The following is a 26587-nucleotide window of genomic DNA, read 5'->3' as shown; positions in this document are numbered from 1 at the left end:
AGTGAGACACAGTTACCACATTCTTGGGCTTTTTCAAGGAATTTGCTCCAGTTACTCTTCCAGCTGTATTACCCTCCCCTGGGCCTTTCAGGGCCTGATATAATACTGTTATTAGAAGGCAACTTGTGTTTGATGTGCCAGGCATTATACAGGCATTTTAATTACATCCTTATAATGAACCCATGAGAAACTACTACCATAACTTCCCTTTATTTTTTTTTTTATTCTTTTTTTGGCTGTGCCCATGGCATGTGGAACTTCCTGGGCCAGGGATCAAACCCAGCCATTGCAACGACAATGCCAGATCCTTAACCTGCTGAACCACCCAGGAACTCTGACTTCCATTTTCTAAAGAAAGGTACTGAACTTGGATCGTGCAACATATCCCAGAGTTTGAAAGTTAGTGGTACAGATCCATCTCTGCCCTTTATTAAAATTCTGGAGCCCAAGTTCTTAACTGCCTGTTCCATATGACCCTTTAAAAATAACCATAATGGGGAGTTCTTGGCACAGCAGAAATGAATCCAACTAGAAACCATGAGGCTATGGGGTTCGATCCCTGGCCTTGCTCAGTGGGTTAAAGATCCGGCATCGCAGTGAGGTGTGGCATAAGCTGCAGATGCGGCTCAGATCCCACGTAGCTGTGGCTCTGGTGTAGGCTGGCAGCTGTAGCTCTGGACCCCTAGCCTGGAGGCCTCCATGTGCCATGGGTGTGGCCCTAAAAAGACAAAAAAAACAAAAAAACAAAAAAAAACCATAATGATCAGTCCTCCCTCCATTGTTCCCCAATCTTATTTTTTTCCGTGAGGACTTGCAGACTCAAAGGCAATGATGACAATGTCTTTTACTTCCACCTCGAGTGTGGGTGATGGAAAAGAGAAATATTCGTGTGAAGGAGAAATAAGGTAGGTTGTTCAGTTATTAGATTTGTCACGTCCTTGTACTGCATTCTGAGGGTATAGTCCCTTCCATCCCATCCTGAGATTGCCCTTTCACCATGAAAGGGCTCAGCCGTGAGGATAGTTGATGAGGGATTAAATGCTCTGTTATAACTAAGGTTATACCCTGAGTCCAATAGCCCCGAGCATTGTCCTGGATGGTGGTCCTTGGGTGGAACAGGAACACACACACACACAGGTAGAATGTCTCTTCCTTATCCCCGTCATTCGATATTGCATGAGCATAAAGAACCAGAGATGCCTGACATTTTGTCTTGGTCTAAAGTATACTTAACAGGTCATCTAGAGAGAAACACCTTACTGTGGGGATCTTGGAGGTTATTTGGCTAACGAGTTCTTAGTACTGATCCCAGTAAATGCAATTAGTCCACATTAAAACCCCTGGTTTCTCCTTACACGCACTCTGCACTACCCAGTAAAAAAGGACTTTCAGTTAACGCCACAGAGCTACCTCATGACAGAGGCCTCCTTGGCGTTTCCCTCAGCCCTGGTGCCACTGGTGGGCATGATCATTCTTCATTTTCTCCAAAACCCCAGGCTATGGTGAGGAGGTAACTCTGTAAAGTAGCTTCTAGCTCTGAGGGTTGTATAGAATCTTTTCATCATCCCCTAATAAAAGCAGATCATATTTGGCACTAAGGTGATGTTCACGGAACATGACGGAACAATCTTCTTCAATAAGTAGGCTTGGGTTTGGCACCGAACTCCAGGACCCTTAGTAAGGAGAGAGGAAAATAATCACCCCTCACCCTAAAACCAGGGAGGAAAATAAGTATGACCCTTCCAACCTTAGGGGTAGGCATAGGATTCTGAGGAAATAGAAATTTTGAACTGGCTGGAGATTAAGCTAAGGTTTTAGTGTATCAAACATTTTTAGAGTTTTTCATTTTTTTGTAGCCAATGCGAGGCTTGAATTTCAGCTCTGGTTTAATCATTGAGTTCATTAGATTATATGTTCAAATACTAAAATGATTTAGTTTTAGCCCAAGGGAAGCCATTTTAGCTTTTCAAATTTTATAGTGGTTTGTGAATTGAGGTTAAAAGAGCGTTTTAATGTGATTGCTTCATTTCTTATGCATCACCACAACATTTCTATAGTTTTGTGTGCCTGAAGTCGTCATGTCATTATGGAATTTTATGATCAACAAAAAAAGGGAGAAATAGTGTTTGAACTAAGAATTCTTTGAAGATCTAAAGTTATATCAAGGCTTGTACCTGCCACTGGGAATATAGTCTCATCACCTTGACTCAGTTCTTTACCCAACTTCTTTCAAGTCAGTGATCCCACCGTTTCCTTCTTTCCTCGCTCATCTTATTTCAGTTTGGCTGCTGCCCCTAATCTGTGCCATTTCAGGACCTCCAAGAAGGAAGCTCCTCTTGGCCTTCTGTCCCCTGCTCCCAGTTATCGTCTTTCCATTTACCTATTTAAGTGAGGGAATGGCCTGGCTTGAGGACTTTCACTTCTGTGGGAGTAGAATCCCACTCGAGATTTCTCGCATTCAGATTGCCTTCATCCTCAACAGAAGACTTTTTCTGGGGCAAGTGAAAAGGATTGGAAAAGCTTTCTCACATAGTTTAGTTTTTCCAGACCTTTAACTAACAAATTTGTAAGCTGTCTTCAAGAAGGTGTTAAAATATAAATTTACCTTTTAGAAGTTATACAAAATACTCTCCCCCAAGAGAAGCCAGAACTCCTCCCCCAAAAGTCAGATAGAAGTGATCCTACTTCTGTAGTCTGTAGGCTTGTGTGTATTGGGCTTAGTTTTATCAAGTCAAATAGGAAAAGGGATATTGTACAAACATCAATCCCTGATTATACCTTGGAAGCACTTCAGATATTTCTTTCAGGAAGGCCATGGTCAAATGGAATAGGTTCTGGCATTCCTCTTAGACTCTCATCTTCACCTCGCAGGTAAGACCTGGTTGCATGGGTCCCGTTTCATTGGCTTCCCTGTGCAGAGACTTTTCCTGTCATCCCTAAATATATGTGTGGCCCATAGATGCTAAACAGTCACTTGGGTTGAGACCCTGCCTTAAGAATGTGGAGAAGTCTCTCTCGAATTTGTCTGGTGCGGACAGCGTAGACTACCGGGTTGAGGATGGGTGGGATGAGGAGGTAAAAGTTGGCCAGAAGGATATGGACATGGGGAGGCACGTGACGGCCAAAGCGGTGAGCGAGAGAGGAGACGGCAATGGGGATGTAGAAGACGAGAATAGCACAGATGTGCGAACTGCATGTCCCTAGGGTTTTGAGCCTGGCCTCAGGGGTGGACAGCCTCATTACTGCCCTAAAAATCATCACATAGGAGGCGGAGATGGCTAAGGAATCCAGGATCAAGACCAGAAAGCCAATTCCCATCCCGTATAAGTTGTTGATGGTTGTGTCACCACAGGCCAAGGTGACCACAGCCATGTGCTCACAGTAGGAGTGGGCAATGATTTGGGCCCGGTAAAGGGGCAGCCTCAGGCGGATCATCAGAGGAAGGGGTCCAATGTAGAGTACCCCCCGGAGGAGGGCAGCCAGGCCCAAACGACCCACCATTGCACGGGTGAGCACCGAGGCGTGGTGGAGTGGCTCACAGATGGCCACATAGCGATCAAAAGCCATGGCAAGGAAGATGCCTGACGCAACAGTCGCAAAGCAGTGGATAAAGAACATCTGGGCCAAGCAAGCCTCCAGGTCAATGCGGCGGGCACCAAACCAGAAGATGGCTAGCAGTTTGGGCATGGTAGAGGTTGACAGGACCAAGTCGCTGACCGCCAGCATGCACAGGAAAAAGTACATGGGCTGGTGCAGGCTACGCTCCACCTTCACCACGGCAAGGATGGCCACGTTCCCCACCACAGCCAGCAGGTACATAGAGCTGAAGGGGATGGAGAGCCAGAGGTGCAGGGACTCCAGTCCTGGGATGCCGGTAAGCCGAAAAGAGGTAGGTGCCAAGCAGGCATTATTAGACATGAACATGTTTGAGGGTGTAGCGTATCTAGGGGACAGGAACGCTTTTAGCTTTTAGATTTTTACTCCTATGATAGATTCTGCCTCTGGAGACTGTCGACTACAGGAATCTTACTTCCATCCTGGGTAACTGCTGGGACCTATAATAAGGAAGAACTCTGAATGCTTACTTGAAAAGGGACCTATTACATATCGTATGAAAGAGTCTTCGTATGAAAGCACCCACTGGTAAATGCAGAAACAGCCGTGCTTGTGATTTCTGCTGCTACATCGGTCTCTTCTAGCATAGAGGTCTCCCACACTGCTCATACCCTTTGATCTGGTAATTTTGTTTGTATCTTCTATTTCCTTTAGGAAATGTTTCCCAAAAGTTCTGTGTGCAATAATTCAATGCCCAGTGTCTGCATATGCTTCTCTTATCACTGTATAAAGAGTAATATCAATAAGATTGATTAGATAGTTGCAATTTCTGATTTTATATTGAAAATTCAGAAGCAGTGTGTTAAACATTCTTTAAATTCTAGTACTTCTGTTCAATGAATTATGTTGCGAACATTTTTTAGAGCTATGTATTTACCTGGTAAAAAAAGTTTACCTCATATTAAGTGAGGGGAGGGTAGGAGGCAGATTAAAATATAGTTTCATTAACCCGTTTGTCATATAGGAATATACCTTGGATATGAAAACACATTTTTAATTTTCTTCCTTTCATGTATGGTGTATTGTTTTGGAAAGTAGTTAAAAGCTTTGAAAATCTTATATTTTTGACTGGGTTTTGAGAATTTTATAAGGCGAGAATTTACCAAGGAAAGTATATTAATGAGGTACAACTCTCTTTTCTTTAATGGTTTTACAGTAGTTTGGCCAGATTGTCAAACTGAGTTGACTTCTTTAGAATATTATGTCCTATGCCAAGTATCTTTTAGAGAAAAAGATCCCATTTCTGGTTGCCCAGATCTCATGTTGGAAAGACGAAGGGCAGTTTTCCTCATGGAGGCTTTGCTCTCAGAGCAGGCTCAAGATTTCTGAGAACCTGGGCATCTGTAATTTGAGATGGGTAAAAGATGGGGTACATATTTTTATGAGCAGATCTCTCTGGGCATTCACCCATTATCTGAAGAAAGCTCTTCTTGCTCTGTGCTCTTTGAAGAGACAAGGAGATCAGCACTGGAAGAGTCTCTTGCTTGTAAAGGCCTCACCCACTTCGTGCTCTCCTGCCCGTCAGGTGCCAGTAAAAATCCAGCCATGGCTCTTACTGCTTCACATCCTCAGGGTTCAGGGCCTGAGGGCATGGGGTCTAATTTGGGGCTCGCCCTCCTTATGTTTCCCATCAGATTCTCACCAGACTCCCCATACTCACGACATGGCAACTTTCTCCACACAGCCATGTTGTATTTGCTACGCGGTCTATCACCTTCTTGGTCTTCACCCAGGAAAAATCCCCCATCCTTCAGGGCCAGCTCAGACCATTCCTACTCTACAAAGCCTTCTTTGATATCTTCAGTCTGTACCAGAGACGATGGGTAAGTAGTCACTGAATTCCCCTTAATTGTCTCAAGTCCATATGCATTTCACATCCATGTGTAAGATATAAATGGACTTATTCACTATGGCTAAGAAATGCCCCTGTGTAACTTCACAGACTCACACAATTCAGGCTCCAACAAACCGTTTTAGGTTTTTATTACGAGCTTGCTTATTTCTGGGTCAGGAATTGGCTGGGTGTGCAAAGACAGACAAAAGTTCTGTGAACTTTCACATAGTTTGCAAGTGGTTCTTTTTACATTAACTCTGACTTTGGCAGTTCTGCAAGTCTGAGCACTTGTGAAGTTACTTCCTCGGGGATCAGACTGTACAGGTTCTATGAATCTACTGGATAGATAGAACAAGGACAGGAGATAGCACCACATGGCAGCTTAAGGCATTAGCTTTGCCATCTAACAAACCTGGATTTCCCATTTCAGACCATCTTACCCTGCTTTTGGGTGAATTGCCTAACCTCTTGGGAGATCTTAGCTTGCCTATTTTTCATAAGAAAATCAACTGCAAAAGATAAATACAAAGTAAATGAAATAAGTGTGAGGCTCTTGGCAACAGCTTCCTTTCCCTAAATTCTTACTGTTTACTATGGGGTGGGGAATAAACCAGAAATTTATATTCCATGAATCAGAATTTTTTCCTTTGTTTTACCACCACCTGGGGCATCTTTGAAGAGTCCTCAAAAGTCTAGGAATTGCAGAGATGAGGTAGGGATTTATGGTAAACACTAGTTGATATACTTTTTTCTCAAAAATACTCTGATAGACCACCATCCTAAACCAGAAAGGGGCCTCATTACTCAAAGTAGTGGCTACTCATCATAATGTTGTGCCTGGCCAAGTCAACGAAGTTGCAACTGAATTTTAGGCTGAGACAAAGAATGTGGACATGTGTATAAAGACAAAAGCCACTAAGTTGTGGCACCTAAACTGTGTTGTCAGTTTACCTAGAACATTCCAGAGAAACATTTTCTGTATGAGTTCCCAAAAGGGCATCCTTACCTGGACACTGGAGACATTTCTACAAGTCCTGGAAGAGGCATTCTGATGGTGGGTCGGGAGCTCCTGAGATGCTTTGTTGTGGTGAAATAAACATGCATTAGAAGCAAGACAGGCTTAGTTCAAATAGTAACTCCACTGTTTGTGGCTCTGTAGCTTAACAAAGGAGATTACACTGCCTGTTTGCGAGTCTATGAAATAAAGGGAATAGCAGCTGCCTTAGAGCTGCTTCATTATTAAAATGAACTGTTTATACATGTGTGTGCATGTGCACAACATACACTACACAGAAGGTGAAACAGTAGGATGCTCGGTCTCTGAAGTAGGCATTGTATTATTTTCTTACCTACTCCTCCCCTCTGTTCTTTGCCTCCTTCCTCAGAACACAGTGGTGTATTCAGATGATCTTAACTCCATACCCTTCTTTTCCAACTGTATGAACAGTCTTTTAAACATGGGTAAAAACATTAATGAGACCTGCTGATGGTGTAAAAGTTCAGTTGGGAAGGAAAGTTGTCTGACTGTGGAGGAATCACAGTCCAGTCAGTATGGAATAGTTCAGTCTTTTTTTCTCATGTTCTGATGGGGAGGACTAGGCAATGAAGCTTCCTACTTGGGGTTTCTCCTTTTGGATTTGTAACCCAGCCCAATTTATACTCAACTTACCTTCTTTACAGTTCTAGTCAAAAGTAGAGCTAATAAGCCCTGGCTGGATCAAAATACAAAAGTACTTTCTGAAAATTAGAGTCTGATTCCAATGACTTTGTCTCAACCTTTGGAATGTACTTACCCATTTGGGTGCTGCCCACAGAGCCCTAGGCTCTGTTCCTTATAGTGGTCACCTCTTCTCTGGATGTGTGGATGGGTTTAGTTTACAGTCAAGGGGAGGCTATAGCTTTGGCCTCTTCAATGTTTTCTCCTGGATCCCCTCTTTATCCAGGTACTGAAAATAACCAGTTGCTTCCCAAGGGCTGCACAGAGAGACCTGTGCCCTTCCCTCTGGCTTTGTTACCCCCCATGAGAGTAGTCTTCCCTCCTTATTCCACCCCACCTCCCAGGACTAAGTTATAAGACTTTTGTTCTTACTCTCCTCCTGGGGCTCTTGACTGGTCCCAGCTGACTCTCCTCCTCCAAGGCCTGAGGGATTCAAGAACTCTAAGAATGACATGGTGAGTTCCCAGCAGAAGGGTGAGGGGGGGGAACATTAGATACAGGTACATCCAATATGGACACTTTTTTGTTAATCATTGCTTATATTATTAAAAAATGTCATTGTATGGTCTAAGTGATCCAAAACATAAAACCACTAAAATATAAATATATTAGCATTTTAATTTTTCTTTTTGGTTCTACTTTTTTTTCAATTTGTGTTTGCTTAAGTATTTAAAACAGGGAATTCTCATAGTGGCTCATTGATAAGGAACCTGATTAGTATCCACAAGGATGCTCAGTGGGTTAAGGATCTGGCATTTCCATGAGCTGTGGTGTAGGCTGGCAGCCAAAGCTCCAATTCGACCCCTCACCTGGGGACTTCTATGTGCCATGGGTATGGCCCTAAAAAAAAACTTTAAAACAGGTTATCTGTGTCCATGTCTGTGGTTCCTTTAACATGTACTTTTCAGAGCAGTAGGAAGACTAGTTTCATTTTTTTCCACTAAATGGTACAGACATATCTCAATATCTTTTTTCTGCTCAATCTCAAGATAGAATCCCAGAAGGAAAATTATCAAGCATTGTTCAGGCCTCATCAATCCTGTTGTCAAAGTGTTTTCCAAAAGTAGTTGTCCATTTGTGCTTAACCCAGCATCAAGTGAGTTCATTTGCTAAATAGCACTATAGTCATTTAAAAAATATTGTATAGGTGAGAAAAAGCAACATTTTTTTTCCATTTGAGTTCTACAGAGTGAATATGCTAAAAATGAAAGCTAAGAGAGAAATAGAGGAAACAATCCCATTTACCATCACACCAAACAGGATAAAATATATAGGAATAAACCTACCTAAGGAGGCAAAAGACCTGTACTCTGATGAAAGAAATCAAAGATGACAGACATAGTGTCTTATTTTCAGATGGAAAGATATACCATGTAAGAATCACTATACTACCCAAGGCAATCTACAGATTCAGTGCAATCCCTGCTAAATTTCTAATGGCATTTTTCACAGAATTAGACAAAATATTTTAAAATTTCTATGGAAACACAAACGCCCTGGATAGTGAAAGCAATCTTGATAAGTAAAAATAGAACTGAAGCAATCAGGCTCCCTGACATCTGACTATATTAAAAAGCTACAGTCATCAAAACAGCATGTTACTGGTATAAAATCAGACATATAGATCAATGGAACATCATAGAAAGCCCAGAAATAAGTCCACATACCTATGGTCAATTAATCCATGACAAAGGAGGAAAGAATATACAATGCAAAGAAGAGTCTCTTCCATAGGTGGTGGTGGGAAAACATGACAGCTATATGTAAAATAATGAAATTACAACATTCTCTAATACCATACATAAAAATAAACTCAAAGTGGATTAAAGACCTAAATGTAAGACCAGGTATAAAAAATTCCTAGAGAAAAACATAGCCATAACATTGACATAAATTGCAGTAATATCTTTTTGGATTCATCTCCTAAAGTAATGAAAAATTTTAACTGTAATTAAATCCATTTTTTAAAGCTTCTGCACAGCAGAAACATTTCAAAAAAACAACAAAAAAAGACAAAATATAAAGGTATCCAAATTGGAAGAGAAGAAGTAAATTGTCACTATATGCAGAGTATATGATACTATATATAGAAAACCCTAAGGACTCCACACAAAAGCTGATCAATGAATTCAGCAAAGTATCAAGATATAAGATTAACATTCAGAAACAAGTTACATTTCTGTATACTAACAATAAAACATTCGGAAAAGTATATAAAAAATGATACCTTTTAAAAATCACACTTAAAAAAACCCTTAGAAATAAACCAGGCTAAGGAGGTGAAAGACTTATATGTTGAGAATTATAAAACATTAATCAAGGAAATTAAAGAGGATTCAAAAAAATGGAAAGATATCCCATGCTCCTGGATTGGAAGAATTAATATTGTTAAAATGGTCATACAACCCAAAGCAATAGAAAGACTGAAGCAATCCCTATTTAATTACCCATGACTTTTTCCACACTACTAGAACAAACAATCCAAAAATTTATCTGGAACAATAAAAGACCCAGAATTGACAAAGCAATCCTGAGGGAAAAAACAAAGCAGGAGGCATAATGCTTCCAGACTTCAGACAGTATTACAAAGCTATACTAATCAAGACAATGTGGTACTGGTAAAAAACCAGACATATGGATCAATGGATCAAAATAGAGCCCAGAAATAAACCCAGACACATACTGTCAATCTTCAACAAAGAGGCAAGAATGTAAAATGGGAACATGTCTCTTCAAGTGAAAACTGGAAGGCTGCATAGCTGCCTGTAAATCAATGAAATTAGAACACAGCCTCACACCATGTACAAAAATAAACTCAAAAAACTCAAAATTGCTTAAGCACAAAAATTATGAAACCATAAAACTCCTAGAAGAGAGATTAGGCAAAACATTCTGACATAAACTGTACAAATGTTTTATTAGGTTTGTTCCCCCAAAGCAATAGAAATAAAAACAAAAATAAACCAATGGAACATAATCAAACTTAAAAGCTTTTGTGCAGCAAAACAAACCACAAATAAAATGAAAAGACAATGGAAGAAAATAGTTGCAAATAATGTAACCAGCAAGGACGTAATCTCCAAAATATAAAAATAACTCATACAACTCAACAACAAAAAACCCAATTGAAAAATAGGCAGAAGACCTAAATTGACATTTATACAAAGATGACATACTGATGGTTAGTAGGCACATGAAAAAAATGTTCAACATCATTAATTCTGAGGGAAATGCAAATCAAAACTTCAATGAGGTATGAGCTCAAATGGTCAGAAGGACCATCACTAACAAGTCCACAAATAGGAAATGCTGGAGAGGGTTAGAGAAAAGGGAACCCTCCTACACCTTTTGTGGGAATGTAAATTGGTACAACCACTATGGAAAACATTATGGAGGTTCCTCAGAAGACTAAATATAGAACTACTGTATGATCCTGCAACTCCACTCCTGGGCATCTACCCAGACCAAACTATAATACAAAAGATACATGCACCCCCATGTTCATTTCATCACTATTTACAATAGCCAAGACAGGGAAGCAACCAAAGTGTCCATCAGAGGACTGTAAAAAGAAGTGCTACAAATATACAGTGGAAAATCACTCAGCCATAGAAAGAATGAAATAATGCCATTTGCAGCAACTACGGATGGACCTAAAAATTATTATACAAAGTAAAATCAGAAAGAAAAAGACTTATCACATGAGATCACTAACACCTGGACTCTAATTTTAAAAAAGATACAAAATAACTTATTCACAAAACAGAAACAGACTGAAAGATTTCATAACCAAACTTATAGTTACCAGAGGAGAAATGTTGCAGGGAGGGAGGATCATTTATGAGGCTGGGATTAACATATATACACTATTACATACAAAATAGGTAAGTAACAAGGACCTACTGTTTAGCATCTACTCAATATTGTGTAATAATCTATATAGGAATACAACTTGAATAGGAATGGATATATGTTTAACTGATTTACTTTGCTGTTCACTTGACACACCTGCAACATTTTAAGTCAACTATACTCCAATAAAATTTACAAAATGAAAAAAATAGCTTAAGTTACAATCTTTACTTTGCAATTAATTTGTCAGAATGTCCAAGCTTCATATGACCAGGAAAAATCTAGGTTTATGGTTCATAAAATGGACTTTAAAAATGGGCTGTAAAAATACTTAGAACATTAGCACATTGCCTAAGAACAATTCCAATAATCTTCACTGTTAATAATAGCAACATGTAACAGGACTGTCACTGCTCAGAATTCCTTTAATCCATTAGGGAATTATACTTACCTCCGGTCTTGCTCTCCATATTTGAATAGAACCTGATCTGTGGATGTATATGTTCCTAGATATTACCTTATAAGTCTGTCTTTTCTATGTCTAGATCATCAACTTTGACCATTTTCATAAAGTGCAAATTGTAAGTCAGAACAATGTATTATTTACTTTGTATATCCCTATCCCCATACTTTGCCTTTTTACAGCTTTTTGTGTGTGTGTCTTTTTAGGGCCACACATGTGGTATGTGGAAGTTCTCAGGCTATGGGTCCAGTGGGAGCTGTAGCCACTGGCCTATGCCAGAGCCACAGTAACACACAGTGACACAGGATCTGGGACCTATACCACAACTCACAGCAATGCTGCATCCTTAACCCACTGAGCAAGGCCAGGAATCAAACCCGCAACCTCGTGGTTCCTAGTCGGATTCGTTAACCACTGAGCCACGATGGAAACTCTGCTTCCTAGAGATTTTTAGAGAATCCAAACCAATGCCTTTCAATTAGAATGAGTCTGATAAGTCCAGCAAATGATTTCTCAGATAAGACTCTTTCTGTGGATCTCAATTTCCTCATTGCAGAATGGAATTATCTCTCAACCTCAAAATATTGTCAGAGGCTATAAAGAATAAAGTTTGTGTATGTAATGGTCAAGATGCAAAGGATTTTAATAAAATATACTCAGAATCTACCTCTATATAAATGTTTAACTGGATAATTTCTTAATCTCCAACTTCTGATTCTAGAACTTATTTTGAAAATATATTAAAAACATCTGACCCATCACAAGTGATAATATATCATATCCTCCTTGTTGAAAGTATCTTTTTGCATGATTATTTTCCATGATAGAGACCGTGAGGATGGTCATTCTATCCCCAGAGTTTAGTCCAGTACCTGGACCATGGTACGTGTTCAGGAAACATTGAGAGAAATGAATCCAAGACTTGAATTGCCAGTCTCTTTTCTTCATACTTGGCTTTTAAAAGGGTAGATGTTATACAGCATTCATTTTATGGCTGGAAAGTCTTCAATGCCACTCTCACCCCTATTTCACCACTCATCACACAAGCTCCTAAGGACTTAATTCAGTACCTAAATAGGACATGAGGTTTTAGAAGTTTATCATTTCACTAATTCCTGTTTACTTTGATCTTTGACAGGCTCATGTCTGTTGTTCTAGCCTCTCTTGCAGTATAGAAATAACAAAAAATTAGGTGCAGATTGAACTTGGACTATACTACTATAGTGAAATGTGTTTGACAGTGTAGTCCAAAGAATGGCCATAGAAGTATATCATTGAGCCTATGAGTCTCCTTTGGAATAATTGCAGACTGAAGACAGCTGGAAAAGTAGACTTCTTAAAAAGGTCTACTTCAGGTACTGACAAGTTAAAATAGTGAAATTATTTGGCCAGGAATTGAGAGAAGACACAAATCCAGAGAGATGAGCTTGGCATTTGGAAGCACCTTTTGCCTGGGAACATTTGCTGATTCTGAAATAAGAAGTTGAGTGGCTGAACCTTGCTGCCAGAAAGAACTAGGGAAAAATATTGTAGTCTAGGAGTTATTGAATAAAAGATGGCCCTGATAAATACCCACAGAATCTCCACTCCTCCCCCTACATATTAGATTTGGATTCTGAAAAACTGCCTATTGTTCATAAGGGTAAACTGTAAATAGAACAACACTTGCAGGGACTGATGCTCAGCTTTATCTGAGCCCCTGGTTAGTATTACTAGTGCCCTCAGGTACATGGCAGAAGCCAAACAATTTCTGAAGAAAAAAGAAAAATATTATCTTTGGGCTGAAGATTATCCCTTTAAAAGAAAATATCCAGTAACTTTTTTTAATAAGCACAAGAGATAAGACAACATGAATGATGACCAGTGGAACCTAAAGAGACTAGAAAGATCCATAGGGGCTTTATATATTGAAGTTGTCAGGGAGAGACTGTAAGTCCTTTAAATGATACAATAGTTAAATGACAAGATTGAGAACCTCACTAAAGAATTGGAAACTACAAAAAAGGATATAGCAGACATAAAAATGAAAACTAATTTATACTAGGAATTCAAGGGATAGATTTGGTAAGAATTTCATCAAATTGAAAAAATTAGTAAAATAAAAATGGGTAAGAATATAGCAGGGCATGGAGAGATAAAAATGATGAAAAATACAGGAAAAATATTCAGCAATAGATAACACCATGAAAAGGGCTAAAAGGTAACTAATTGATGTTCTAAGTCGAGAGGAGAGAATATGGGAGAAAGAACATTTCAAGAGAAAACTTGAATTTTTAGCTTTATATCCTTAGCTAGCTTTGAAATTTAAGAAATTCTGTGAAGTCCAAACCATATAAACTTAAAAAAAACTAAATATGCACTTAGACCCATCATTATAGAATTGCTGATTGTCAAACATGAAGTAAAAATTCTTAAAAATTAGCCAGAAAATGAGAGTAACATCAAAGGAGCAACAATTTTTCTGATGTCTCAAAAGAAACAATGGAAGCCAGTAGATGATAGAATTTTAGGACAGCAATTTGAAGACGTGGGCTCTGTTTTCAGGTAAAACAGCCTTCTTTTTTAACAAAAACACTAGTAAAATTTAACAACAGCACACTCACGTTAAATAAAACACTTGTTCTTCAGGTAAAAGCAAAGTGATCTCAGATGGAAGCTTAAAGAGCAGGAAGGAAGGAAATAGTAATGAAAGATTTAACCTATGAATAAAGTCAACTAAATATTGACTGTGTATAGCAATACAACTCATAAGACTGAATCAGGAAGAGATAGAAAATATGAACAGACTAATTACAATTAATGAAATTGTCATTAAAAAACTCCTAAACAAAAATACAGGACCAGATAGCTCCATGGGCGAATTCTACAAAATGCTTAAGAGTTAACACCTATCCTTAAATAATTCCCAAAAGTGGCACAGGAAGAAATACTTAACTCATTTTATGATGCCAGAATCTCACTGATAGCAAAACCAAAGGTATCATACACAAAAATTATGGGCCAATGTCACTGATGAATATAGGTGGAAAAATCCTCAGCAAAACATTATCAAACAGAATTCAATACATTAAAAGCAACATATACCACATACAAGTGGGATTTATCCCAGGGATGCAAGGATGGTTCAATATCTACAAGTCCATGAGATATACTACATTATAAATTGAATAAGAAAAGTCATGATTTTAATGGATATAGGAAAATCTTGTGACAAAATTCAACATTCATTTATGATTAAAAATATCAAAGTTAGTATAGAGGAAATATACTTCATCATAACAAAGGCCATTATGATAAGCCCATGGCTGCCATCGTACTCAGCAGTGAAAAGCTGAAAGCATTTCCTCTCAGATCATCAACAAGGAGGGCAACTCTTTCCACTTTTATTCACCATAGTACTGGAAGCTGTAGCCACATAAATCAGGAGAAAAAGAAGTAGAAGGAATCCAAATTGAAAAGGAAGAAAAATGTCACTGTTTGCAGAGGACATAGGTAAACCTAAAGATGCCAATTAAAAAACTACTAGAGCTGACTAATGAGTTTGGTCAAGTTGCAGGACACAAAATTATTAATATACAGAAATTTGTGATGTTTCTATACACTAACAATGAATTATCAGAGAAATTGAGGAAACAATCCAATGTACAATTGCATTATAAATAATAGAATGCCTTGGAATAAACCTAGGGAGGTAAAAGACATACTAGGAAAAGATAAAACTGATGAAAGAAACGGAAGATGAAAGAGATGAGAAGATGGAAAGGCATACTATATTTATGGTTAGAATATTGTTAAAATTACTACCCAAGGCAATCCACATTTTTAATGCAATCCTCATCAAAACACTAACGGCAATTTTCCCAGAACAAGATCAAATAATTTTAAGGTTGCATGGAAACACAAAACACCTTAATAGCCAAAACAATTTAAGAAGAACAGAGCTGGAGGTCTCATGATCCCTCACTTTAATCTATACTGCAAAACCACAGTCATAAAAACAGTATGGTACTGGAAAAAATTGACATGTAGATCAATATAAGAGGATAGACAGTTCATAAATTAACTGACCGTAGTGTGTGGGTTTGTCTATGACAAAAGAAGTAAGACTATATAATGGCATAAATATGGTGCTTCCGTAAGTGCTGCTGGAAAATGAATCTATGTACAAAACAAACAGACTCACAGACAGAACAGACTTGTGGTTGCTGTGGGTGGGGGATGGACTGAGAGTTTGGGGTTAGTAGATGCAAACTATTACATACAGAATGAATAAACAACAAGGTTATACTGTATAGCACAATTAACTATATCCAATCTCCTGGGTTAGACCATGATGGAAAATAATATCTAAAAGAGTGTCTTCTTGTCCTGCTTTACGTTATGCCATATTTCTGCTTGAAAAACAGTTGCAGTGCTGGTAAATGACTTAAGCTTAATAACAAAGACCTAAAGGCAGAAGTTATTCATATGGTCAGCTGTATGAGGACATAATGCATTGTTCTGTGCAGGTGCTGGGAAAACCAGACAGCTACATGTGAAAGAATGAACTTAGAACATTTTCTCATAACATATGTACAAATAAACTCAAACTGGATTAAACACTAAATGTAAGATCAGAAACCATAGAAATCCTAGAAGAAAACATAGGTGGAACACAGATAAATCATAGCAATTTGGGGGTGGAATATATTCCTAAAGCAAAGAAAACAAAATCAAAAGTCAACAAATGGGACTAAAAATCTTTTGCATGGCAAAGAAAATGATCAACATGATGAAAAGATAACCTTTTAACTGGGAGAAAATACTTGCAAAAGATATAACTGATGGTGAATATACAAAATATATAAACAGCTCATACAACTCAGTATCACAAAACAATCCAATTGAAAAGTGGGCAGAAGACCTGAAGAGACATTTTTCCAAAGATATACAGATAGCTAAAAGGCACATGACAAGGTGCTCAATGTCGATAATCAGAGAAACACAAATCAAAATAAGATGTCACCTCACACCTATCAGAATGGCCATTATCAAAAAGACCCCAAGTAGCAAATATTGGTGAGGACGTGGAGAAAACAAAACCCTCATACACTGTTTGTGGGAATGTAAATTGGTGCAGCCTATGGAAAACAGTATGGCAGTTTCTCAAAAACTAAAATACGAATGGCTATAGGGCCAAGCAACTCCCCTCCTAGAAATTTATCCAAAAAATAAAACACTAATTCAAAAAAAATATGTGCATGCTAGTGTTCCTAACAGTATCATTTCCTATTGCCAAGCTCTGGAAGCAACCTAAGTGTCCATCGATGCATGGATGGAAAAAGACGTAAGAGATATATACAACATATACATATGCACACACAGTGGAAAACTACTCAGCTGTAAAAGAATGAAATTTTCCCATTTGCAACAACACGGATTAGGAGGATATCATCCTAAGTGAAATGTCTGACAGAAAAAAAAAATGTATGTTATAACCTGTATGTGTAGTCTAAAATATAAAACTAGTGAATACAACAAAAAGGAAACAGTGTCACAGGCATAGAGAAAAAACTAGTGAGTTACTGGTGGGGAGTGGGAAGGAGGGCAAGATAAGGATAGGGGATTAAAGGGTACAAACTATTATGTATAAAATCAATAAGCTAAAAAGATATACAACACAGGGACAATAGCCAATATTTTATAGTAACTATAAATGGAGCATAAACCTTAAAAATTGTGAATCATGTTGTTGTATACCTGTAACGTATTGTACATTAACTGTATCAATAAAAAGAGTTAAAGTTGAAATATTAAACCACAAACAACAAATGTTGGCGAGGATGGAGAAAAGGAACACTTATACACTATTGGTGGGAATGCAAATTAGTATAGCTACTATGGAAAACAGTATGAAGTTTCCTCAAAAGACTAAAAATATCTACTATGTGACAGCAGTTCCACTTCTGGGGATATATATATATGAAGAAAATGAAAAAACCCTAATTTGAAAAGATGTGCATCATAATTTTTATAGCAGCATTATTTACAATAGACAATATATAGAAGCAACCTAAGTGTCTGTCGACAGATGAGTGGATAAAAGATGTGGCACACAATCCCTATCAAACTACCCATGACATTGTTCACAGAACTAGAACAAACAATCCAAACATTTATATGGAACAACAAAAGACCCAGAATCGCCAAAGCAATCCTGAGAAACAAAAACCAAGCAGGAGGCATAACTCTCCCAGACTTCAAGAAATACTACAAAGCCACAGTCATCAAAACAGTGTGGTACTGGTATCAAAACAGACAGACAGACCAATGGAACAGAATAGAGAATCCGGAAATAAACCCTGACACCTATGGTCAATTAATCTTTGACAAGGGAGGCAAGAACATAAAATGGGAAAAGGAAAGTCTATTCAGCAAGCATTGCTGGGAAACCTGGACAGCAACATGCAAAGCAATGAGACTAGAACACACCCTCACACCATGCACAAAAATAAACTCCAAATGGCTGAAAGACTTAAATATACGACAGGACACCATCAAACTCCTAGAAGAAAACATAGGCAAAACACTCTCTGACATCAACATCATGAATATTTTCTCAGGTCAGTCTCCCAAAGCAATAGAAATGAGAGCAAAAATAAACCCATGGGACCTCATCAAACTGAAAAGCTTTTGCACAGCAAAGGAAACCAAAAAGAAAACAAAAAGACAACTTACAGAATGAGAGAAAACAGTTTCAAATGATGCAACTGACAAGGGCTTAATCTCTAGAATATATAAACAACTTATACAACCCAACAGCAAAAAAGCCAATCAATCAATGGAAAAATGGGCAAAAGACCTGAATAGACATTTCTCCAAAGAAGAAATACAGATGGCCAACAAACACATGAAAAAATGCTCAACATTGCTGATTATAAGAGAAATGCAAATCAAAACTACCATGAGATACCACCTCACACCAGTCAGAATGGCCATCATTAATAAATCCACAAATAACAAGTGCTGGAGGGGCTGTGGAGAAAAGGGAACCCTCCTGCACTGTTGGTGGGAATGTAAACTGGTACAGCCACTATGGAGAACAGTTTGGAGATACCTTAGAAGTCTATACATAGAACTTCCATATGACCCTGCAATCCCACTCTTGGGCATCTATCCGGACAAAACTCTACTTAAAAGAGACACATGCACCCGCATGTTCATTGCAGCACTATTCACAATAGCCAGGACATGTAAACAACCCAAATGTCCATCAACAGATGATTGGATTCGGAAGAGGTGGTATATATATACACAATGGAATACTACTCAGCCATAAAAAAAGGATGACATAATGCCATTTGCAGCAACATGGATGGAACTAGAGAATCTCATCCTGAGTGAAATGAGCCAGAAAGACAAAGACAAATACCATATGATATCCCTTATAACTGGAATTTAATATCCAGCACAAATGAACATCTCCTCAGAAAAGAAAATCATGGACTTGGAGAAGAGACTTGTGGTTGCCTGATGGGAGGGGGAGGGAGGGGGAGGGAGGGGGAGGGATCGGGAGCTTGGGCTTATCAGACACAACCTAGAATAGATTTACAAGGAGATCCTGCTGAATAGCATTGAGAACTATGTCTAGATACTCATGTCGCAACAGAAGAAAGGGTGGGGGAAAAAACTGTAACTGCAATGTATACATCTAAGGATAACCTGACCCCCTTGCTGTACAGTGGGGAAAAAAAAAAAAAGTGGCATATATGGAGAGTGGAATACTACTATGTCATTAAAAGAATGAAATGTTGCCATATGCTTCAACATGGGTGGACTTGGAAGGTGTCATGCTTAGTGAAATCAATCAGGAAGAGAAAGAAAGACTGTATGTTATCACTTATGAGGAATTAAAAAGCCCAAACCTAGTGAACAGAAAAGAAACAGACTCACAGATATAGAGAACTAACTAGTGGTCGACAGCAGGGAAAGGGGAGAGGGTATGAGCAGTCTAGGTGCAAGGAATTAAGCGGTACAACCACTGTGTATATGATGAATAATGTACAGTGGTCTATGGCATATCACAGGGAATATATCCAATATTTTATAAGCACTATAAATGGAATATAATTTATAAAATTTTTGTAGCAAGTCATCTCTCTTCAATTACACTGCTTTTTCTAAAGGATAGCTCCTCAGAGCCTATAAATATTTATAATTTCAGGTACCTTCTATATAGCTAAAGACAGATAAAGTATACAACTGCAAGGGAACAGCTCTAATTAGGGAGACAGGGAGTTACCTAATGACTGCTGACAGCTGGAAATAAAGTGTCCTATCCATCAGTTTGCCATAACAATGTACCACAGAATGGGTAGCTTAACAGATCTTCTCTCAGTACTGGAGGCCAAGTCTGAGATGAGGGTGCAAACATGGTTGATTTACAGTGAGGACTCTCTTGGCTTATAGGCTCCTTCCTCTTTGCTGTGTCATTTGGCTGTCCCTTGGTTCCTGCGTGCAGAAAGTGAGAGCTCTCCAGTGTCTGATACTAATTCTGTGGGACCAAGGGGCCACCCTCATGACCTAATTTAAACAATTCCTTAGAAAGCCCTTGCCCAAACGTATCCACTCTGGGGCTTTAAGATATTTGGTGGTGGGGGCATTCAGTCCACAAGGTAGCCCCTGGATCCCTATGGGACAAATGTTTTCCCCGTTTACTTGATGACCCTATTACCAAGAGAGTGATGTGTCAGTACGGCTGAGAAACTTGTGAACACCGTGACACTGACCCTTGTCCTCCCTCCTTATGCCAGGAATGAGCCTGAAAGGCTTTCCCTTCCGGGATCTACTTCACCTCAGTGCAGTACTCTCTACTTATTGGTGGATAGTTTTAGCATGGCCTCGGATGGTAAGAAGCACAGCACGCTCATTTTCCTACTCCGGTTTTACGTTTTACAACGATCTCATTTGAAGCCCACGATGAAGGCAGCAGCCTGTAAGTTTAATTTTTAAGGACCACACTGGTTCATAATTAATTATTCTGAATCCCAATTCTTTGTACAGATAAATCAGGGTTCTGAAGTAATGCACAGCATTCATAGGCTTGTTACTAAGAAACAGACCGCGGTGGTGGTAGTGAGTTTCAAATTCGGCGAGAGATGGGAGGGATGAGGCAGAAGAGTTGATTTGCTTCTATAGTCGCATGTTCAATCCATTGGGAATTAGAGTTACAGCAGTTACTTGGAATATGGCAATTAGAAATCAGTTACAATTAGAAGCCAGCAGAGAATAGTGTGATCTCCTGATTTTGAATTCTACTTACATTCTCACACATGACACAACCCTCCTTTTTTGCTTCGAATCCAGCTGTTTTCCCAGCTCTACCATTTCATGGCAGGTGAGAATCTGAAAATGTCTCCTCCCCAGATGAAAACAGTTTGGATTGGTGAATGTGCTATTGGGGCACACGTATTAATTTCAGATTGCTCAGAGAATGTTTAGCTTTACATGACCTTTCACAACTTTTGGATTGTTAGTGACATGATCAAAAATTGGTAAAAATCTTGATGAAACCACTCACTTTTCCCACTTAAGGATGCTGAATTGTGTGAGAGAACCATTATTGTCATAGTTTTATGTGTCAGCTTAGCTGGGCCAGGACACCCAGACGTTTAGATGATTAGTCATGACATTAAAAAAAAAATACTTCACAGAAATAAGATTAATATTTAAATCTGTAGACAGAGAAAAGCAGATTATCCTCCATTAAGTGGGTGGGCCTCATTCAATTAGTTGAAGACCTTAACAGCAAAAGACTGACCTCCTAAAGGGAGGGAGAATCCTGCCAGCAGGCTGTCTTCAGACTCAAACAGCAACATCAGCTTCTCCTGGCCTGCAGGCCTACCCTTCAGACTTTGGACAGGCCAGCCTCCAAAATCATGTGAGACAATTCCTTCAAGTTAATCTTTCCCCCCTACATCTTTGCCCCTTTCCTATTTGTTCTATTTTTCTGGGAAATCCTGAGTAATACAGATCTTAGAATAGTTGTAGAGAAATAGAACCTTCATGGTGAGTTTTCTGAATTGGATCTGGAGGTCTAATAGGATTAGATTTATAGGCATGACTATTTCCAGTAGGAGAGAAATAGTTCATGGCATGCCGGGGTGGCAGAAATACGCAAAATACTACCATTGGATATTTCAATCAGACATTTACAAGAGGCAATGTTCTGGATGACGTGTATTGATACCTTCAGACATTTGTCAGACTAATCAATAGAATGGGATTGGCTGGTTATTCCCAATGTCACGGACAAAGTGAGGAAAGAAAAAGACGAGTTCAAATTCCCAGCTCAAGAGCCACATAAATGACCTGAAAGCTTCTATAGCTATAGGGCTTGTTTCCTGTAGCCATAGGCCTGAGGTTACTGGGGGGAAAAAAAGAACCTGGAATATAATGCTAGAACTTTCTAAATTACAATGCAAGTTGAACTCTGAGCCTTGCAGGGTGTGTTTTTAAGTTGTGGTGGGGAGATGGGGGTGGGGGTGGTTCTTGACTGGAAAGAAATGGAATCCTGAAAGTTGGAACAGGGACATGTGAGAGGGACTCTGACAAAACTGGGGACACTGAGCCCCTTCATTCTGCCAGTGGAAGTGGCCACTTCACCTGTCAGAAGGGATTAACTCAGTTTTGACTGAGGAACCATCATGGTCTCCCCTAAGACAGTTGCCATACAAGACACTGCTGATTACTTTTAAGACTCACCACAAATTCTAGACCTATGTCTGTACTCAAGTCCCAGCAGGACCCTAAAGTAACCCATGAAGAAGTGTACCATACTCCAGAAAAACCTGGAGTTTTCTAATTTACAAGGCAAATCCACCAAGTACATCTAGAAATGGATATTAAGGATATGGGGTCATAGTAGAAGGAACAGAACATTGGATCAGGCCAAACTTATTGATGTGGGTTTAATAAGCAGCAATTGTGGACTTAATGATACTGCTCAGGGAGTTAGACTTTTTAACAGTTTGGCTTGTGGCTGAAACAGGGACCAAAAGTGGCCCACGATAAATAAAATTGAAATACTATACCTGCCTTGGAAACTGTAGAGGAAGGGATTTCTATTCCTAGGGAGAATGGAATGTAAGAGTGACCTGTCACTGGCGGCTACAGCTCCGATTAGACCCCTAGCCTGGAAATCTCCATATGCCACGGGAGTGGCCCAAATAGCAAAAAGACAAAAAAACAAACAAACAAAAAAAACAAAAACCAGTCGTGGCCCCTTAATTCCCAGTCTTGAGCCTATTTGTAAACCCAGAGCCTCTTAAATGAAGAGGTGGGTCCCCTTGAGTTGATACTGCCACCACCTCAAAGATGTACAGATGACAGAATTCCCTTATGGCACAGTGGGTTAAGGATTTGGCCTTGTCACTGCAGTGGCCCTGTTCACTGCTGTGGTGTGGGTTTGATCCCTGGCCTAAGAACTTCCACATGCCAGAAGCATGGCCAAATATATATATATACGCATATGGATTGATGTTCCACATTGCGTCATCAAGGAAATACAGATTAACAAGATACTACTACACATGTATTAGAACAGCTAAAATCCAAAACACTGGAAATAATACTCAAGGATGTTGAGCCATAGGAACTCTTTTTACTGGTGGGAATATTAGAAATTGAATAGCCACTTTGGAAAGCAGTGCAGAAGTTTCCTAAAAAAACAAACTTACTTTTGTCACATGATCCAGCAATTACACTTCTTGGTCTTTTCCCAAAGGAGTTGAAAACACATGTCCTGTGAACATGAATACAGGAAACTTGATTTAGAGTGCAGTTAGGAAGCCACAAAGGCAGAGTTCACACATGTATTCCTCACCTCACCTCGACTCACTCAGCCAGCAGGGAGAAGATTTCTGCATTCCTCATTAAGAGGGTTGACTTTAAAAAATGCACAACCTGAAAGCTGAGAGTTAAGTTTTATTTGGGGCAAAGTGTGGACTTAAGCCCAGGAGACAGCATCTCAGGTAGCTCTGAGAAAAATTCTCCGAGGAGGCAAGCCAGGAGCTAGGATACATGGGAGTTTTTTCAACATAGGGCAGGGCGTAGGAACAAACGATTACCAAAAACCAGTTATCTCAAGTTAAGGAATTTTGCGTATTTCTATGGGAAGATGCAAAGGTCTGGGCTTACTCGAATCACTCCTTTGATATGCACCTCAGCTGTCAGGGCCAGTATTCTACACTTCCTTCCTGAGTTCCCTCAGGGCTCACTGGCTCACCCTTGGGAGTGGCTGCACTCACAGATGACTCTGACATCTTTTTGTTTTGTTGAATTAATTGCAGCCAGAAAAGTAGCATTACAGACAGCTCTGAAATACCACCCCAAAGAGGGGGGAAGGGTCAGGATATATGAGATAGAAGTGAAGGGGGAGGTGCATGCAGCCATGCCCACATTTCACCCAAGTTTGCTGCTGGTCTCATGAAGGTTACTCTTAGCATGAGGAGCAGACATCATCATGAAAGATTTTAGTGTTTTCCTCAATATGAGGAGGTGCAAGGAGTGGAATCATAACATCTTCTAAAAATATCTATCTGAAGACTTGTTCTTCCAGTTTTCGTAGAGCAGAGTGCCTCACTCCAGATCTCCACCCTGAGCTCTGCTCAGGGGGTATTGTGGGATAGCAGCTGCAGTGGCTTATAATTTAATCCACGTGGAGGCTGATGGCAAGTGCCAAACTCCAGTGCACAATAGTAAAGTACTCACTGGCAACCAAAGTCAGATGGCCACAACCCCAGACTCTAGTTCTCCAATGAACTTTTGTGTTTGACTTCAAGAAGTTTGAACTCAAAGCTTTTGGCCAAGACAAGAATTACTAAACCCTTATCATTGCCCCACTATCTCATTGTAATGCCCTTTCCCCACCTTCAACCTGGCCTACTCATTCCTACCCCCAGTAGGAAAGGTATGTGGCCCACTCCTCACACCACCCCATAGGGCCTTATATGGCCCCAAGTGACCAGCAAGTATGTATCCTAAGACCCCTCTTTCCCCAACCGACCAGCAGGTCAGCAGGTGTATCACAAGACCTCTCTTCTGCCCCAGTTATAAAAACAGACGTGACCACACACTAGTTGTTGGCTTTCCCTGATTGTCAGGAAGTCATCCCACTGTGAGTGCAGCATCTCTTATCTCTGTAAACTCTACTTTCTCTCCACCTCGTCATGCTCAACAAACTCTTCTTTCTTTACACTCAGATATGAGTCCAGGAATTCCTTTCGACCGGCATGCACAGAGCACAACATTTTGTTCAAAATAACCCTTCCAATTTATTTTCAGAACTTAGCCGCCCCTTTATTTCAACTTGTCTATGGTTCACCATTATTTGTCCCAAACTGCAATTCCTGTTATTCCAAAATAAACTCAACTTTGCTTAATAATTGCCATTTATATTTAAGGTCCATAGTACACACAAAAACTGCACACCCAGGGGACATGCCTTGATTGCCTATCTCTGTTGGCCACTATGGCTATATGTTTGTAGGTTCCCTTAGGACTCTGGGGAAGAAAACAAAAAACAAAAAACCTAGACCTATACCCTCAGGGCACAGCAGAGAAGCAGTGGAAAGAAATACCCAGTCATTCCATCAAAGAGACCTAAGAGCTTATCTTAGTAGCTGTAGTCTAAGAGGAAGGCTTCTAATTTAACATACATTCAGGGGCCAGCAATTCTTTCCAGAGATGGGGAGGGGGGCAGTCACCATCTCTGTACTCTTCCTATGCCCCACTCTGATCACTAGTATCTCCTATAAAGGAGCTTGTGCATGAGTTTTCGGCACCCAAGTTTTTTGGCCGCCACTAAGGGAGACACCTCTTGATAGTGGGGTGCTCATGGCAGCAGCGCTTGCAGTAGAGTGGGACCTGAGACACTAACAGTAATAGTTCTTAACTAGCTTTTCCCCCGGGGCACAGCACAGAGGCAGCAGACAGAAATGCTTCTCTCTCAGTCTTCCATTGAAAGAGGTATATTTGTGTGCTTCTGTTACAGCAGAGAGATAGGTAGGAGCAGAGAAGGCGGCACGGGGCCAGATGGCAGGAAACCACTCATCAGGCAAACAGCGGGGTCCATGGTCAGACAAAGAAAAGCCAGAACCTCCAGACCGACAGGAAACCACACATTTTGGGGTGATAAGTGCCCTGGAGGCAGATGAAGAAATGTGAGAAAGGGCATGAATTTCCAGTATCCAAATATAACTTGTTGCTCATTACATCTTCATTATAACAAAATTATAATAAAATTAGCTGTGCAGATAATAAGTACTCATCATCCATTAATGTCATGACACTTCCAATAAAAACTAAACTAAATAAGGACAAAAACTCCTCCTCCCTTTGGGAAGGTGGAGCTGGGATGAAAATGAAGGAATACGACCCCCAAACCCCACCTTCCCAGTGAATATCCCATCCAAACAACTGGATAACCCTTATAACTGGTGTGCCCGAAAAACACAGGGCAGCTGCTGCCTCTCTGCCCACCTCTCTTTAAGAGCTGTATTTCTCACTTAAGTAAATCCTCACTTTTCTCAGTTTCTATCTCATTTCTGAATTCATTCCGTGACGAGACAAGACTCTAATCTTTGGAAACGCTTTGAAAGCTGCTGCCTGAGCATCCAGTTTCCAGTCTGCCTCATTTTAGTTACTAACTGGGAGGAGTCTTTTTATTTAATATACGGAAACTAAACACAGTCAAGAAAAGTTAAAAAAAAAAAAACAAAAAACGAATGTTCTAAAAAAAAAAAAAAACTTAGAAAATTGAACTTAATGAAGTAAATTATCTGATAAAGATTTCAAATTAATGGTCATAAAGAAGAGAGCACACTTCAAAACTCATTTTAAAAGGCCAGCATTTAACAAAACCCAAAGAGGAGTTCCCGTTGTGTCACAGCAAAAACGAAGCCAGCTAGGAACCATGAGGTTGTGGGTTCGATCCCTGGCCTCGCTCAGTGGGTTAAGGATCTGGCATTGCCATGAGCTGTGGTGTAGGTTGCAGACACAGCTCTGATCTCGTGTTGCTGTGGCTGTGTCGTGGGCCAGCAGCTGTAGCTCCAATTTGACCCAGAGC

At 39.7% G+C, this 26587-nt stretch overlaps 1 protein-coding gene across 1 annotated transcript; it reads right to left on the bottom strand.

The window, feature by feature from the left end:
- Nucleotides 744-23602, bottom strand: LOC100518085 (olfactory receptor 52M1-like). The gene is made up of 4 exons (XM_021062415.1): nt 23199-23602; nt 7539-7607; nt 6456-6526; nt 744-4055 (listed from the first exon to the last, which is right to left on the bottom strand). The coding sequence occupies exon 4, from the start codon at nt 3922-3924 to the stop codon at nt 2971-2973; it is 954 nt and encodes a 317-aa protein (XP_020918074.1). The 5' UTR covers nt 3925-4055; nt 6456-6526; nt 7539-7607; nt 23199-23602; the 3' UTR covers nt 744-2970.

This window comes from Sus scrofa, chromosome 9 (assembly GCF_000003025.6).
Source record: "Sus scrofa isolate TJ Tabasco breed Duroc chromosome 9, Sscrofa11.1, whole genome shotgun sequence".
NCBI lineage: Eukaryota > Metazoa > Chordata > Mammalia > Artiodactyla > Suidae > Sus > Sus scrofa.
Note: the sequence above shows the minus strand (reverse complement) of the source record. Positions and strands in the feature narration are given on the sequence as shown.